At 37.9% G+C, this 18,108-nt stretch overlaps 1 protein-coding gene across 2 annotated transcripts in view; it reads left to right on the forward strand.

The window, feature by feature from the left end:
• Positions 1–325: 325 nt before the first annotated feature.
• Positions 326–18,108, forward strand: part of Tmem170b (transmembrane protein 170B) — a 35,683-nt gene continuing 17,900 nt past the window's right edge. For both annotated transcript variants that reach the window (XR_003300388.2, XM_026384596.2), the window contains exon 1: positions 326–474. Coding sequence is in view for 1 of the 2 variants with exons in the window: in XM_026384596.2 (XP_026240381.1) it covers positions 378–474 (97 nt within the window). In the remaining variant the exon portion in view is untranslated. The remainder of the gene's footprint in view (positions 475–18,108) is intronic.

Below are 18,108 nucleotides of genomic sequence, written 5' to 3' on the forward strand. Positions count from 1 at the left end.
TGGGCCTGCCGGTGTGACCTCGGCCTCGTCGCGTGTCGGGCCCCCGCGGCGCGGCGCTGCCCCTGAGAGGGAGCGGCGGCGGCCTCTCCGCCCCGAGTGCTCGCTCGGGGGCCGCGCGGGGACAGCGCCCGGCCCCCTCCCCTCCCCGGCCGCTGTCCTCAATGTCTCCCCGGCGGGGAGGGGGCTGCCTGGGAGACACGCTGAGCGGCCCCCCCCGGAGGCTCGTTGGCGGCAGCAGCAGCGCCCAGCCCGGCGCCCCGCAGCCTCCGCCGGCGGCGGCGGCCTGGAGGAGCCGCGCACCCGCCGCCGCCCCCCGAGCCTCGCAGCCGCCGCCGCCCGGCGCCCCAGGAGAGGGCGGCGGGCGCCCCCCGGGGAAGATGAAGGCGGAGGGGGGCGACCACTCCATGATCAACCTGTCGGTGCAGCAGGTCCTGAGCCTCTGGGCCCACGGGACGGTGCTGAGGAACCTCACGGGTAATTGATGCGCCCGGGCTGGGGACGGGAGGCGGTGCCGCCCCTCGCCTGCTGCCTCCCGTCCGCGCCGCCCCACCCCCGTGCGCGCCCCTCTCGGAGCCACGGCCCGGGTCCCGGCGACGAAGGTGTTAATGGGATCCGCTGTGTGCGGGTTCCGGGGGCGCCGGCGCCTTACACCGTTTGCTGAAGCGTCGGGGTGCATCCGCGACCCCCGCCTCCTGCCCGGCTCCCGGAGGCTGCCCAGCCGGTGTAGTACGCGCGGAGTAGCGTTAGTGCTGAGACTTGAGCACAGTTAGCTTTTATGTCTTCACCTTCCCCCTTTCATGCACACTTGCACTCACACCTCGCTTTTTGCTGTTTAGATCTTTTTCTGGTGTAGCTCTTTTTCTGGCAAATCTCAAACCTAATGCAGGACATAAATTCCCTGCTCACAATGATCCATTTGCTTCCACCGTTATTTTCCATTTTTTTTTTTTAAGCGATAGAGATGACCAAGTAGATTATAGTGGGTCAGGGGCTGGGCCAAGGTCTAGTGCTTTTAAGCATTTTAGCTTTATCTGTCCTCTCTCCCTCTCATTTCCTTTTGTCTGTTTCTCTTCCACCAGCTTCAAGCTGCTGCTTCTGTGACATTTGATAATTTTGTATGTTTCCCCTCGTTCGTCAAGATTATCAGGAATTGGACTTCGCTAAATTTTAACATCAATTTACATTTATTAGAATAGACATAATACAGATAATTATTTTTATCTAATGTGTAGGTTTACTCTGTGAAGAAACTTCTGGGTTTGTTAACGTGGAAGTACTTTTGAGTTACGAATTTTAAAAAATAGATTCATTTGCAATTTGGTGAGTCCTCAGGAGCCACTCTGCAAAGGAGAAAAAACTTAAAACCATATTCAGGATTTAATTCTCGAATATGTGTAACACTGTTAATTTCAAATGAACATTAATGTTTCAAAATACATAATGTCAAATTGGTTAATAATGTATATTACATATAAGTATCTATGCATTTGTATACTTTTAAAACATACAAATGTACTTAGGTTTCTATATAAAAAATTCACATATTCATAGATCAAAATTTAATGGGCTTATATACCACAAAGACAACTTTAAGGGCAATAATTTCCTTGAATGTGGAAACTACACAATTAAGGAAGGTTCTGGTTTATTCATGTTATCCTCACTTTTAAGGTGTAGTTTAAGTTTGAGCACACAGCCTTTACTTGGTGGCTGCAGGTCAAGAACATGTTTTTTGTTTAGTTTAGTTTTTTGGTACTGAGAATTGAATCAGGGGCACTTAACCACTGAACCACATCCCCAGCTCTTTTCTTTATTTTATTTTTTTAAATTTTGAGACAGGGTCAAGCTAAGTTGCTTATGTCCTTGCTTAGTTGCTGAGGCTGGCCTTGAACTTGTGATCCTCCTGCCTCGGCCTCCTAAGCAGCTGGGATTACAGTCGTGTGCCATGGCCCCTGGTGGAACATGTTTTTATACTTCAGAAAAATTAAATTGACGTAAAGACAATTTCATGATTTAGAAGTAGACAGCATTATCTTACTTATGGCTTTCCTTGTATTTATGCACAATTTCACACTTCAAAAGTATCAGTTATGTTTATTAGACTGAAATAAGTAAGGACTTAACAGAAATGTGTATTTGTATATATTAATGACTAGCTTAGCTCATCATAGGGTATTTAGAGAAAGTTAGTTTTGGAAGCATGTAAATGTAACTTACCTCGTGGCCAGATTCAACAGTATTTTAAAATGTAGAAGATTCTCATCCTAAATTGATTTCAATTCCACACATCGAGACCATTAGGTTCTTAATAGTTATCAAAGCAGGGTTAGCTTTAGTTATCTCCCAGTATGATCTTAATAATTGCCATTTGCTCATCGGTCATTTTCGTTTTATAAAGGACACACTGAACAGTCAACACCAAGACTGAGATGTGGGTTAGAGGAACAAGGTAACCTTTAGTAGGAAATAGCTAAGGTTTGAATATGCCACATTCTGTGTGGTCAGGGTGAAAGTGCAGAAAGAAACATGCTTTACTAGCAAGTGTAGAACCCCACATGATAGGAGCCACACATTGCTTACAGAAAGTGGCCTATAAGTGGACATATCCCGATGGATGTGCTTCCTCATGACCTTAGTGATAGCTTGTGTAATTTGACCATTAGTCAAGAGATTCTACCTACAGTGCCATTTCAACCCAGTCTGTTAAAAACAAGCAAACACCGCTCTTTCTAAAACAAGACAATTACAGTTTACTGAGTGCCTGCTATATACTAGGTACTTTACACTTACATTACAATATATTAGAGTATGTTTATGTATATTATTTCTAATCTTAAGAATAACTCTAAAGTATATTTGCAAGGAAACACTGGTAAATTAAGCTGCCCAGATCGTATAGCTAGTAAATGGTGAGCTAAGCGTTAGACCCAAGACAGTGCCTCCGCAACTCCTCCTTTCCCCTCTACTATGCTACTTTATTTAGCTACTTCATCTTTACTCCTTCAGGCAGAATTAATTTCTTGCTTCATCTTGCTACTTCTGCTCCTTGTATATATTTTTTATTATATATTTTAATTACACTAAAATTTCTATTCTTTCTAGACTATGAGCTTTTGGAGAGTAGGGCTGTTGTCTTACTCGTCTTTGAGTTCTTAAATTCTAGCTTATCACAAATGCTAAATACCTGTTTATTGAGTGGAATTTTAAAAATATTACTGCATGCTTACATAATTTAAACATTCTTTGTGGCATTGTTTTTCAGCTGCATCTCCTGAGTATGCAGGAATGAATATGAGATGTTTATGCAGGAATGAATAGAGATGTTTATTACAGAGAATTGTCACATGTATCTCTAAAATACACACATGCTTGTTGAATAGTTATTTTGTTGTGCTGGGTACTCTGATTTCATGTATTTTATTTAATCTTTTCAATAATCTTTAAAGGAATTATTATCAGACATTGAAGCAAAGAGTAACTTGCTTCTGTTTTATAGCTAATAAGTGAAAAAGTCATTTCTTTCAAATTACAGGGCATACTGTCATGTCAGAGAACATTTTTTATCATCATAATAAATTTGGAAATGAAACAGATAATAGAAAGGAGCATAATATAGAACCAGACTAACTTGTGTTTAAGAAATGACTGAAGGAATTACCATAAATCTGGTAATAGGTATTCTGGTTAATTAAATGCCAATATAAAAGGGAAATGTGCATTCATGTCTTTTTAAAGAATATATACGCATAACAGATGTGAGATTCATCTCTTTGTATCTTATAGGCAAAGCGGCAAATATATTAACCTTTTAATCTTAGAGACTGACCTTTAGAAAGTAGCTTTGCATATGGATTACTTTGATAAAAATGAATTTAAAAAATAATGAGAACTAGAAGCATCCTAAAACGTTAGAGCTAGAGCTATTTCATTTTAGAAATATTGCAGTATCAATCCTTCCGTTTTTTAATGGCAAAGATAGGACTAGACCCAGGGTCTCCTGACTCATAGTTCTGTGCCATACATCTTCTTCACTCAAACAGGTATGAGAAATTGTGAATCTTGCAGTACTTAAAATTAGCTTGGTAAGCTGTTTGCCTCAGTGAGCTGGAGAATGTGTAAATGGAACTAGAATGTGTAAATGTATCCCCCTTATTCTGAGGGGATACATTCCAAGACCCCAATGGATACCTGAAACCACAGATAGTACCAACTTATGCATGGGATACAGGAACAAGGTAACCTGTTTCCTATACATACATATTTATGATCAAGTTTAATTTATAAGTTAATCTCTTATAAATTAAGTTAGGCACAGTAAGAGATTAAAAATAATAACTAATAATAAAATAGGACAATTGTAATAATCTACTGTAATAAAATTTCCAGCAACATCACTACTCTTGAGCTTTGGGACCATTATTAAGTAAAATACGGGTTACCTGAGCTCAAGCACTGCAGTACCATGACAGTTGATCTAATAACCAAGACGTAGTGTGAATACACTGGACAGAGGCATGACTTGTCTTGGGTGGGAAGGAGCAGGACAACACAAGGTATCATCATGCTACTCAGAACAGGGACCAATTTAAAGCTTAGGAATTGTTAATTTCTGGCATTTCCATTTGATATTTTTGAATTGCGTTTGACCTCAGGTAACAAACTGCAGAAGATGAAACTTTGAATAAGGAGGACCACCATAATTTTTCCACTAAATAGAGAATGCTGGAAAAAGTAAGATTTTGAAAAATAATGCTTCCTAAAATTTATTACATTTGTATGTGTGTGTTAGTTTATTTACAAATGACATTTGGAAAATGCCATCACCTTTGTAAAAGTTAGTGATCTAAATTATATATCTAGTTTTAGAAATTCTGCCAAGTTAGTCTTCTATTTCTTTTCTTAAACTATATTCAGATTGCAATGAAGGGTAAAAGGGGTGGTATATATGTCTACATTTATTTAGGTATGTAGATGTAAGATGTATACACAGATGCTCCTCAACTTCCCATTGTACATTGAAAATGTATTTAATACGTCTATCAAACACCATAGTGTAGCCCAGCCTACCTTAAATATCCTCAGAACACTTCCATTAGCCTACAATTGTGCAAAACCATCTAACAGAAAATCTGTTTTATAAAAAAAAGTGCTATCTCATATAGTTTATTATTGACAGTGGAAAACTGTGTGTATGCGTATGCTTTTGTACCATCATTAAGTTGAAAAATCATAAGTCATTAGCATTTGGGACTGCATATATATATATATATATATATGTGTGTGTGTGTGTGTGTGTGTGTGTGTGTGTGTGTGTGTGTGCTGGCTTATTTTATAGGATCTTCATAAATGTAATCATTCCCTTCTGGAGTTTACAATTGCTAAGGCATTTTAGTATTAATATTCAGTGTCAGTAGAAAGGGGGAGAAAGTTGGTACCTACCACACATATTTGGAATAGTTCACACATAGCGGTGTAGCCGGTACCTTCCTGTAGTAGTGTTGCCAAGCAGTTTTCTCTGTCACCCTGTGTTCCATCTATTTGGTTAGCTTCCTCCTCCCAAATCCTCTTTTAGAGGTCAGCTTATGTAGACAGAGTTATTTCAGTTGTCTACTGATGTTTTGTAAATGTAGCCTTAATTACATGTGTTGCTTCTCATTGTGCTAGATGCCAGAATTTACTTTTTCTGAAATTTAATTTTTATTTTTTTGTGAAAAATTCCTTACTTTTTGTGGTACAAAGCCACTTGATAAACATTTATTGCACTTGATAATACTTTATTGCATTTAACTTTTTACAGTGCTCACCTGTATATTTGAAATAAGATACTATAAATTTAAAAAATAAGAATTATCATCAGGTTTTTACTTTCTTGGTTGCCATCCATTATTTTTGAATCATGTATAAATTCATATCCTTTGGCAATATGAATTTCAAGGTCCATATGACATTTCTTAACCTAATGCAGTTTCTAGATTAATCCTGCAAGTACTTAAACTCTAATTTTGATTCTTTAGTAGTTAACTCTCAAAATAAAGATTTACTTATGTTTGTTTAGTGATTAAAAGGAAGGTCCAAGAAAGTAAGATAATCATGAAGAGGAGTCAGAGTTACTAGAGGTATTTTCCTATAAAAAGGAAACTTAAAATAGAAGAAGATGGAGGAATTGGAACCAGGAGAGGAAATTGGAATTAAAAATGGCTGTGTGTTAAGAAGAGAGCCCAGAGAGTGTGGCGTTGGATTTACATAGTATCGGATGAATAGTTCTAATCATGGCTATATTTATTCAACACTCATTATGTGTCAGGTACTACATAAAGCATTTCCCATGTATCTCACTTCAAATAATTACAGTGACCGTATAATTTATTATCTTATCTCATGTATATGATTATATAAGATGTGATAGGTTAATTATGTATTTTAATGACCCAGTATTTAGCAATAAAAATTAATCATAGACTGTACAATGGCTGTGGCAGCACATTTGGAAGAGGTCTCATTAGACTATCAAATTCCATCTAGTGACCTTGAGCTAAGTTGATTAAGCCTTGAAAGAAAAAGAGACTTTTTACAGACTTTATGCAAGAAGGAAGAATCATAGTTTTCATGGAATCCAGTTGCCTATATGATAATCTAAATCTTAGAATGTAATCTAGGAGCATACGTATATGTACTGAACTAGGACTTGAAAAAATGAGAAAGGTTTTGAGGAATGTAGATTGCTGTATCAATTAATATGGCTTATCAACATATTCCATTATTGCCCTTCATCTCTTACTCTGTCCCATGTATTTGCACATTAATTTTCAATTTTTTGGGGGGGACTGAGGCTATCTAGCTCAGTGGTGGAGCGTCTGTCTCACACACATGAGGCATTAGGTTCGATCCTCAGCACTACATAAAAATAAATAAAGATTGTATCCATCTACAACTTAAAATATTTTTAATTTTTTTTTATTTTTCCATAATTCACCATGGTTGTAAATAATTAGCATATAAAGCAATTCATACGCAGGATTTCAGTACTGAGGAAGAAGAGTACTATAAGTACTATAAGTGATACATATTTTTTTTTTTAGAAATTCTACTTTTTGTAGTTAACATTTCTCTAACTCTTTTCAGTGTACTGGACATTGTTCCAAGAAACATTGTGTGTATTTTATTTGATCCTCAAGAATAATCCCATGAGGTAGGCACCATTATTACTTCCAGTTCTCCCAGTATCTGATGTTCAGAAATGCTCTTCTGGCTGGGCTCTTTCAGGGTCCAGTCCTGCTGTGTGCTCTGCAGACTGGCGTGGGCTGGACGGCCAGCTTCTAGCCATGTTTGTGTGGCACTTGGCTGGAGATGGAGGGCCACTCCACAGGTCTGCTCACAACACGGATTTTCCTGGAGCAAAAGACTGGAGAGAAAGTGAGGGAAAGCAATATAGAAGACCAAGCCACAGTCTTCTGTAACCTAATCTTGAAAGTGTTTTCCCCGTCTCACAGTGGATCCGGTTGGCTCCGAAGACCAGCTCCAGAACCACAGGGGGCTGTGGTGGGGATCCCTGGGGGGCTGCTGGAAGCTGGTCTTAACAGTCTTATAGGGCAGGTGTGGGAAAAAGAAATGAGGCCAATAGGGGAAGACCAGAGACAACAGAGGGTGAAGGGGATGAAGGATCTGCAAGAAAAACAGGAACAGAAGGTGACAGAAAAAAAGCTGTTTGATTGTTAGAACTATTATATAAAATAGCAGTTTCTAGCACTTTGAAGGGTTAATCTTTGTTATATCTTTTTTGATTCCAGGGATTGAACCTAGGGGTGCTTAACCATTGAGCCACATCCCCAGTCTGTTTTTTATTTTTTATTTTGAGACAGGATCTCACTAAATTGCTTTAGGCTGTTTTTGAACTTGCAGTCCTCCTGCCTCGGCCTCCTGAGCTGCTGGGATTACAGGTGTGCACCACTGAACCCAGCAGTCCTGGTTATTTCTTCATTATGAGTCCTGTGCCAGTCTTTGTGGTAAACACTGATGAACAAAGATGAAAATACCAATCATTGCCCATAGTTGCTCGTGGTCTAGAAGAAGCTCTCCTAATTTTCATGGCTTATTGAATTCAGGAAGAGCCAGGCAGTGGGATTTTGATGATAACAAAAGAAGAGACAGAGAGTGGAAAAAGTACCTTTGTATGGGGTGATAGGGACTGGAGAGGCGAATTGTTTGTGGAATGGACCACTAGTGAGTATGTGCTGCCAGGATTTCATTAGGTCTAAAGTTATCATATGCTGCTCTTGGATGCCTGTGTCTTGCAAAGAAGTTCATAGTAATGTGAAATTGGATTTTCATTACACAATAACGTTCTCTTCTCTATCCCCTGTGGTGAATTACTTTTAATCTGTCTTGGCTTCTACGCCTTGCCACACATCAGAATAGCCTGGACTGGTTATACAGCTCAAAGTCCCCTGTCCTGTTTATGGAATCAAAATAAAATCTGAGAACAGGGCCTAGGAAGCTGCATTTTAAACCAGTTCTTAGATGATTTTTATATAGAGTGCACAGGGATTTGGAATATCTGATTTTATAAAAACATTAGAAATTTTTGGTGATCAATTTGTAGCTATGTTTTTTATATAATAAAAATAATGTGGAATATTTAGTATGGCTAAAGACATTAAAATTTCAATGTTAAGTGCCCCATTTATTTCCAAAAGGGTATGATAATGTAGTTTTTTTAAAAAAATGACTATATTTTAACATTAGAGGATCATGTCACACTTCATCTTTTAAAAACATTTTCTTCATTTATGAACTATTACCCATAGAAAATTATCCCACTATATGATAGTATTTTAAAATTGTAACTGATTTAGTTTTATTAAATTTGAAGTATATGGAAGAATTAAATGTTAAAAATATTTGTGTAAATACTTACATAAGGTAGTAGTTATTGGAATTTCCCCCTCTTGGGTAACAGAGGGTCTGATAGATTTTTGTCTGCCAATAGTCTAAAGGAGTAAAGGAATATGAGTCCAGAAACAGTTTGTCCTTGACTGCTGCTAGCTAGCTTTTTTACTTTAGACAAACCACCTATTTCCCAGGCCCAACTTCTTCATCTGCAATACCATCTGATGCCCCTAATTTCCACATTGATACTAGGGGAAACTAGAAGTTCCTTTTCTTAAAGAGTTAAAAAAAAAGTTAGAAATCTTAGTAAAAGTTCGGGAAATAATTTATTCATTTGCATATAAGTTTATTTCTTTAATTTTTGATACTTGTTTTTTTAACTTTCTATATCTGGCTTATTTTATTTAATATAATATCTTCCAATTTCATCCATTTTCTGCAAACCACAAGATTTCATTCTTTTTTTTTTATTAGTTACACATGACAGTAAGATGATCTTGACAATTCATACATTTGAATCAAATGGGATATAATTTCTCATTTTTCTGATTGTACAGTTTGCAGAATCACAGTGGTCATACATTCACCCATATACATACAGCAATAATAATGTCTATTTTATTCTGCTGCCCTTCCTATCCCCCTTTCCCCTCCCCTCCCCTCCCATCACATCTCTCTACCCAATCTAATGTGACATACTTCTTTTTTTTTTCTCCTCAACATCAAACATGTATTCTGTATAACGATAAGGGTCTCCTTCCATCTTCCGTGCAATTCCCCTTCTCCCTCCTTTTTCTTCCTACCTCTCTTCCCTATTTAGTAGTAATCTTCTTCTCATGCTCTTCCTCCCTATCCCATTTTGAGTCACCTCCCTTATAACAGAGAAGACATCCGGCATTTGTTTTTTAGGGATTGGCTAACTTCACTTAGTATAGTCTGCTCTAGTGCCATCCATTTCCCTGCAAATGCCATAATCTTGTTATTTTTTAGTGATGAGTAATATTCTATTGTGTATAAATGCCACATTTTTTTTATCCATTCATCAATTGAAGGACATCTAGGTTGGTTCCACAGTCAAGCTATTGTAAATTGTGCTGCTATAAACATTGATGTGGCTGTGTCCCTGTAGTATGCTCTTTTTAGGTCTTTTGGGTATAGTCCGAGAAGGGGAATAGCTGGGTCAAATGGTGGTTCCATTCCCAGCTTTCCAAGGAATCTTCAATACTGCTTTCCAAATTGGTTGCACTAATTTGCAGTACCACCAGCAATGTATGAGTGTACCTTTTTTCCACATCCTCACCAGCACTTATTGTTGTTTGACTTCATAATGGTTGTCATTCTTATTGGAGTGAGATGGTATCTTAGAGTAGTTTTAATTTGCATTTCTCTGATTGCTAGAGATGGTGAGCATTTTTTCATGTATTTGTTGATTGATTGTATGTCCTCTTCTGACTTAAACAGACCAATTTTTTGATACTTCTTTTTTAAGAGGGCCTTTTTCAGACCTTTAATATGCTTATTTGTAGGGTAAACTGTAGAACCAATAAAAATTTTATTTTTCTGAACACCATTTAGTGGTTCTTAGAATTTAATTAGGCTTTAAATTTGGTTTGAAACCTCTGGATTTAATATCTAATGATCCCTTCCAGTTCTGAAAGTTAGTGTTTGTTTTTTAAATGCCAGTGCAGCATAATTGCTTCCTCAGGATTGGTTTCAGAATAACATTTAAGTTGTTCCTATTAGGACCTTGCTTTGCATTGCTCACTAGGTTTTCCTGATTGTGCTTTTATTTTCTGATCTACCATTCATTTATTTGGTCCCATATTTAGATTTAATTTGGGGTGTTATATTGAGAGATTCATTAAAAGTTATACTCATTGTCATTAAAAGTTCATTTTTTTAGCATTCAGAATATATCCCTTGGAATATTATATCATGAAATTGTGAATCATTTTATTCATTGTTCATATTTTTAGGTCAGTATCTGATTCCAAAAAATGTGTTTTTTTCATACCCCATGTATAATTTAAGTAGCTTGAGGATATATAAGTAATAATAATAATGAAAGTACTGTGTAATTCCTCTGTTATAACTTCAGAGTAGATTTATATTTTCACATTTAATTCTTATCCTTTTTAATAACTGAGTAAACTAATCAGTTATGAGGAAGAACAAATTTTAGGAATATTGTGCTATGGCTTACATGTAAAATAATTTTAAGCTATTTTAAAAAAACCTTTAACATGATTTCTTTATAGAAAATGATATTTTGATTGTTTTAAATTAGGAAACTGCTTTTTTAAGAACTCTCTTTTACTATTCAACGGTGGCTTTGTAATTTTCAATTTTATACAATTAGTAAGCAAAGGGTAATTGAGCCTAAGTGAGTAATAAACAGTATTGTCAAAAGTTTTAAGAGGCAACATGTTAAAGCAGCTCTTGAAGGTATCTCAGTTGATTTTGAAAACTAGTGTTTTTGCCCTCAAGCTGCAGAATTATATAGCTATTAGGGCCTCCAGTAGCTTTAACTTATTTGTTGAATGAAGTTTCAAGTGGACAAATGCAAGAATTTAATTTTTGTGATAAAAAATAAGAAAGATACCTTTTATTTTCCCTTAATTTAACCTCCTTTGAGGCTCACTTCTTTACTAGAGTTAGGTTCCCACTGCTGTCCAGAGACTTTCTTTAGTATGATTTATGATGCAGGTCTGCTGGCAGTTGATTCTCCCAGCTTTTCCTCTTTGAAGAAGTCTTCATTTCACCTTCAGTTTTCTAAGATACTTTTGTTGGATGTAAATTTCTGGCTTTACTGCTTTTTTAAATTTTTAGTATTTTTAAAGATGTGACTATTTTCTTCTGTTTTAGTTAGAATTTTCGCTGCTGTGACTAAAAGACCTGACAAGAACACTTTTAAGGAGGAAAAGTTAATTTGGGGCTTACTGTTTCAGAGATCTCTGTTCACAGACAGCCAACTCCAATCCTTGGGGCTCAAGGTGAGGCAAAACATCATGGTGGGAGAATGCCGGTCAGGAAGCAGCGAGACTCCACTCAGCAGATGCAAAATGTAAACCCCAAAGGCACACCCTTCAGTTATCACTCAGTTAATTCCCACCGGGATTAATCATTGATTGGGTTAAGACTCCATAACCTAGTCATTTCACTTCTGAATGTTCTTGCATTATCTCACACATGAACTTTTGGGGGACACCTAATATCTAAACCATGACATCTTCCAAATTGATACTTTGTACTGAGAAATGTGCTTCCTTATCTTTATTCTGATGTGTGCAGTATGTCTTTTCCTCTGAGAGCCCTCTGTATTTCCCCTTTATCTTTGGTTTTTAGTCATTTCACTTTAGTGTGTCAAGGTATGTGTTTTATGTATGTGGTTTACTTTTGTTCTGTTAGTGTTTTTCAGGTTTAATATAGTGCACTTGTTCAGGATGTTTTGGGGGAGAAGGGGCTGAATTATCTTGCTTTGGATTCTCCGAGACTCTTAGAAATGTGGTTTGGTGTGTCTCATTATTTTTGGAAAATTTTTAGACACTGTCTCTGCAAGTATCTTCTTCTCATTCCTTCCTTTTTTCTCTTCTGGGATTCCAGTTACATAAATGATAAACCATTTCAGATTGTTCCCTAACTCTTGGATATTCTTTCCTCCTCTTTCTCCCCTCCCTTTTTTCTCTTCTATTTTAATTTTAGTAATTTCTTTTGGTTTATCTTTAAGTTAGTGATTTTTTTGCTTACCTGTATCTCAGGTTTTTGGATGAGCCTGTTAAAAGAATTCTTCATTTCTGACCTTTTTTTTTAAACTGTTTCTAGCATTTCCTTTTCACTTTTCTTGTTTCCATCTGCTGAAATTCTCCATTTGTTCCTGTGTTCCCCCATTCTCCTGAGCCTTTAACATACCAATGGTAGCTACTTTAAAGTCCCTATTTAGTGGTTCTACTAGTTGGGCTGTCTCAGTCAAGTTCTGTTGATTGCTTTATCTTCCAATAGTGGGCTCTTTTTCCTTTTTTTAAATGCCTCCCATAATTTTTTGTTGTTGAACATAGCACATGGTATATAGAACATTGGAGACTGAGGTACATATTATTCCTGGAAATGGATGGCTTCTGTTAGACCAGTAGTATGAAAAGTTGATTTAACCTACTCAGGAGTTGAGCTGAGTCTGAGTTTCACTGTTGCTAGGTTACCTTCAGTACACTGTGTGCTTCAGGTTCTCTAGAGGTTACTGGTGGTGCCTTATGCTTAGGATGGGAGCCGGGTGCCACGGGGTTGTAAGTTTCAGTGCTAGTGCTCTGTTGTCAGCTTCTCGCCAGCTGTATACTCCTCCCCACAGAAGGGTCTCCCACACACTGTCCTTCCCAGTGGTGGACTGCATTGCTTGTTACTTGTATCAGACTGTTGGGGGGCTGTCCTGGTCTTGTTTCAATCTTAGACATGCTCTGTGTACTAGAGTCTCCAGGCAGGGCCTTGCCAGCTTTCCTGCCTTCCTAGGTGACCACACTTCCCCTAGTGTTTGTGAGGGGGCTTGGGCAGGAGTTTCCCCTTCTTCCCTTAGCAGTCACCTGCCTGTCCTGAGTGGTTTTCTACTTCACCCCTAAGGACAGAGAATTTTTTCTTCTACCCTTCCCTAAACCATAGCTACAGTGGGTTTTTGCTGTGCCCTGGGTAACAGGATTTACTATCCTCTGTTTCCAGAGGTATGTCTCCTGGGTCTCCTGCCTACCACTCAGTCTTTCCAGGGAGTGTCCATGAGTGGCCAGTAGGAAATAAGTGTGGATGTCCTTGTATCAGGTGGACTCGTTAGCCGATTTGGTCTTAAATGACAGTTGTGGTTGATTTCTTCTTACGCCCTTGTATGGTGACCATCTCCAACTCCTGTGCTGTGCCTAGGTAGCACGTTGTGTATGTCCCCTTTCTCCTTTGTATGTCCCTCTTTTGAATCTGTGTTGCTTTGTTGTCTTGCATCCTCATGATGGGATGAGGAAGAGTTATGATTCTGCGAGTTATGTCTTTCTCACTAGGTGGGAGTGATGTTCTTTGCAGTTTTCTGTATCCTCAATTCTGATTAAAATTTAAATATAATAACTTTTAATAATCATTGATTTTTAAATTTGACAATAAATAATACATTTGGGAAAAATGTACAGACACTACAAACTTGAGATTTATTCATTTGGGCACTGGCATGAATATGTGGATGATATCCACAGATTTCTACTTGACATTTCCCTGCTTTTAGTTTCTTTATTCCCTCCTCCCAAACATTTGGATTGTATTGTAGATGGACCAAACATACTTTTCTATGCTTGTAAATCTTGGCATTATCATCTATCCAGCTGCTCTCACCAGAAATCTGGAAGGCCAGATGTGACCTCTCCCTTGCCCGTCATCCAGCATATGCCATCAGTCCTCCTGATTATTTCTCAAATTGTTTTCAATCCAAAGGTTGATGCCTAAGTCTAGGCCTTAATTTCTCTTTGGACTCTTGACATAGTCTTACTATCGCTCATCTCTTCCAGTCTCACTTTCCTATATCTACCTGAGTAATATTTTAAATGGCAAATTTGATTGTAAAATATTTTTATTTATAGATCATCTCTTTTGGTTTCCCATAACCTCCACAGCAAAGTTCATATTCTTTGGGTGCTCCCCACCCCACAATTGCTCTGACTCCTGCACACCTCTATTCTTTGTAATCCTGTTCTCTGCAGTTTTGGCTTTGTCCGTGCCAGAGTTTTTGCAGGCACACACAGCTGCATGATTCAGATGACCTGTCTTAAGAGCAGTGATTTCTCATACCTGGCTTTGCATGAGAATCCCTGGGGAACTTAAAAAAATGCCAGTGCCTAATCTGCATCCAAGACCAATTAAACCAGAGTTTCTGGGAGTAATATCGAGGCATCACCTTTTTTTTTTGGAAGGGTGGTGGTGTTGGTTAATTTCTGTTTACTTTTTAAAAAATTTACTGTGACAGTGTCTCCTCTTGAGATCTTTCTTGGACCTTCCCACTCACTGAGGACTGTGTATCCCATAATATCAGTGATATGCTGTGCTCTAAAAAACTGGATGCATTAGAATATAAGCCATCAGAGTATCGTTGATTAAATTAGAAATGCTAACTCTTGATAAAATATAGAAGTACTGTGAGTAATTTTCAATGGGGATGGGTAGGAAAGCCTAGCCTCCAAGGACATTTATTAAGTCATCCAGACCAAGAGTCAGTAAACATTTTCTATAAATGAGTAAAATATTGTAGTTTTAGTACTAGTGTTTATTTTTAGTAAATAGCAAAAGAAAAATATTTTGGGGATTGGGGATTTAACTCAGTAGTCAATGGTAGAGCACTTGCCTGGCATATACAAGACCCTGGGTCAATCCCCAGCACTGCAAAAAATAAAAATAAAAGAAGGTTTTAGTAAATACAGCAAACATTCTTGGCTTCCTGGGCCAAGCCATATGGTCTCTGTCCCAACTACTTGATTCTACCATCCTGGAATGAAAGTAGTCATTGAACACAGCAGGTTTTATTCCCAATAGAACTTTATGGATTTTGTGTAATTATTGGAGTTTTGTGTAATTTTAACCTGTCACAAAATAGTATTAATTTTTTAAACTTTGCTAAATGTAAAAATCATTCTTAGGTCATAGACAATACAGAAAAAGGTGGCTGGTCAGATATGGCTCATGGATCATACTTACTCTGCCAATCCGTGATCTAGAAGACCTTTCCAAATTATAAGTTCATCATGTACCAGAGATTCTAATAAAATCTAGAATGGAAAAATCTTGATCACCTAATTCAAACACAGAGTATTTAAAAATATAATATGATTTCTATAAGAAGGAAGGAAATTGTGAACAAACCCCAGATGTAGTCTTTTACAGGTGTGGTGTTTTCATCTTGATGCATAGAGTATGTTGAGTATATATTGAGTTTTTGCTATCAGCCTACTAATGACCATATTAGAAACACTGGGTACTCTGTGAGGATTAAAGAAAGTATTTAATTCCTGAGATAGGTTTTGTTTTTATGACTTTAGGACATTTTAATAAGTATCTCTTATAAAACCTGGAGTAGTGATTTTCCAAAGTACTGTATATTATGACTATTTAAGAGATTTGATAAAAATATAAATGTTTAGGTTTCATCTCCAAAGATTGTTTAGTTGCGTTTTAAGTAATTCTCAGGAGCAACCATTGGTCTAGTTAAGCATCTTCTTCTTTGATGGATTCAAAGATAAAGTGAAAACTAATTTAAAAAATAATATATTAACTGGGCACAGTGGTGCATGCCTGCAGGACCATTGCAAGTTTGAAGCCAGCCTCAGGAACTTAGCAAGACCCTTTCAAACTGAAAAAAGAGCGAGGGATATAGCTCAGTGGTGAAGCACCCTTCGGTTCAATCTCTAGTATTGCAGAATTGATCATGATAATGAAAAAACAATATATTTGAAGTAAACATTCTTAAAGGTATTTCAAACTGGCTAAATAGGGATGTATAAAATAATATCATCCATCTGCCATCTCATCTATGAAAGTTGTTGCTAAATCTATTTGTTTATAACAAGTAGGACTGTTCAATATCTACCATTTTTTTGATTTGTTTTCATACAATATTTTTAGACATTTAGAGAAATTCATTTCTCATAACTGCATTTTTGAGAGATTTTTAAAAAGCACAGAAGATAATTGGTGAATGACTTTGTAATTGGGGCTGATGACAGTTGCAGATTGGGAGCAGAGCTATTTCTAGTGTTGTTTGGAGGCTACTACCGTAATGATCCCAGGTTCCGTTTTGTGTCCCCTCTTGCCATATATACCCAAGCCATGAGTCCTATTGGAACAAATGTAAAGTTAAGTACAAGACCATGAGAGGAGGTCCTCAAGTTATTCAGGGCTCATATTTGGCTGAATTTACATGATGCAATCCATTTGGAGATAATGCTTTCAGATTCCCTTTTACTGCATATGTCAGAATGTTGTCCTGTTAACTGATATAATGTTTTAACGTTTGGCTTTAGAATGTTTTAGTACAGATATACAGGGGCAAATTCTTCAATTGATTAAATTCTAGAGACAAATTGTTCAGTGAAGCCAACAGATTCAGAGAGGCTGTGGTATCCCCTCCTGTCCTGTTGTTTCTTCTCCCACTGAGGTTCATGGGTACCCCTCTTGCTCTACCCTCAGGATCCTGCAGCTGTCTTCACTTTAACTAGTCACAGGTTTCATGTGATTGCCACTTACAAGTAGGTCCTCGGACTTGCTTACCCAGAGTGGCCAAGATCTCTACAGGCCCGTTCACAACAGAGTTACATTGATCTATCAGGTAATTCCCAATAATAGTAGTAATAAGAAAACTAGTGAAACTAAATATTCTCAGCAGAGTTCAGTTTTTTCCATGATAACTACAGTGTGTCAGTATACCCCCTGGGTATCCTGTAATTCAGTGTAATCCTGAAGCTTTCTTTAGAAAGTAAGGGTCACCCTCACAGGTTGATGTGGGTCTTAGTCCCACAAGACTGCCAGTTCCAAGTCTGAACTTCCAATCCTTCTACCCTGCTTTACATAGGATTCCCATGCCCTTCTCATGGAGCTTGATCACTTGCTTAGTGGCTCACAGAACTTAAGGGAACACTTTTTAAAACTCACTTATTATGAAGGACACAACTTGGGGAACAGCCAGATGAAAGAGGTGCATGGGGCAGGGAGTGGAGAAGTGCGAGTCATGGGGCTGCTGTGCTTTCTGGGCATGCCACCCTCACAGCGCCTTCATGTGTTCAGCAACCCCAAACTTAACAAATTTAGGAATTTTGTAGAGCTTAGCCTCCAGACCTCCTCCCTCCTTCCTGGAGGTGGATACTGCCAGTTTTTATAATTTCATGGTCCTCCTGGTGACCAGTAAGTACCTCAGGAGGCTGTATGGGTGCCTCAGTCACCTCACTGGCATAAACTCAAATAGAATATGAAAAAACTACTTATAAATAGCAAAAGGCACCTTTGTCAGGAAATTCCAAGGGTTTTAGTAGCTCTGTGCCAGCAAACATGTCAGAGACCAAGTATATTTTTTATTTCACCAAATAAAAGCTACCATTTTTAATGTATAGTTGTTGGGTGAATATTATGTATATTTACGTTGTTTTGCAACCAATCTCCAGACTTTTTTTTATCTTTCAAAACTGAAACTCTGCACCTCTCAGATCCAGTAACTCACCC

Source organism: Urocitellus parryii, chromosome 8, assembly GCF_045843805.1.
Source record: "Urocitellus parryii isolate mUroPar1 chromosome 8, mUroPar1.hap1, whole genome shotgun sequence".
NCBI classification, from domain to species: domain Eukaryota; kingdom Metazoa; phylum Chordata; class Mammalia; order Rodentia; family Sciuridae; genus Urocitellus; species Urocitellus parryii.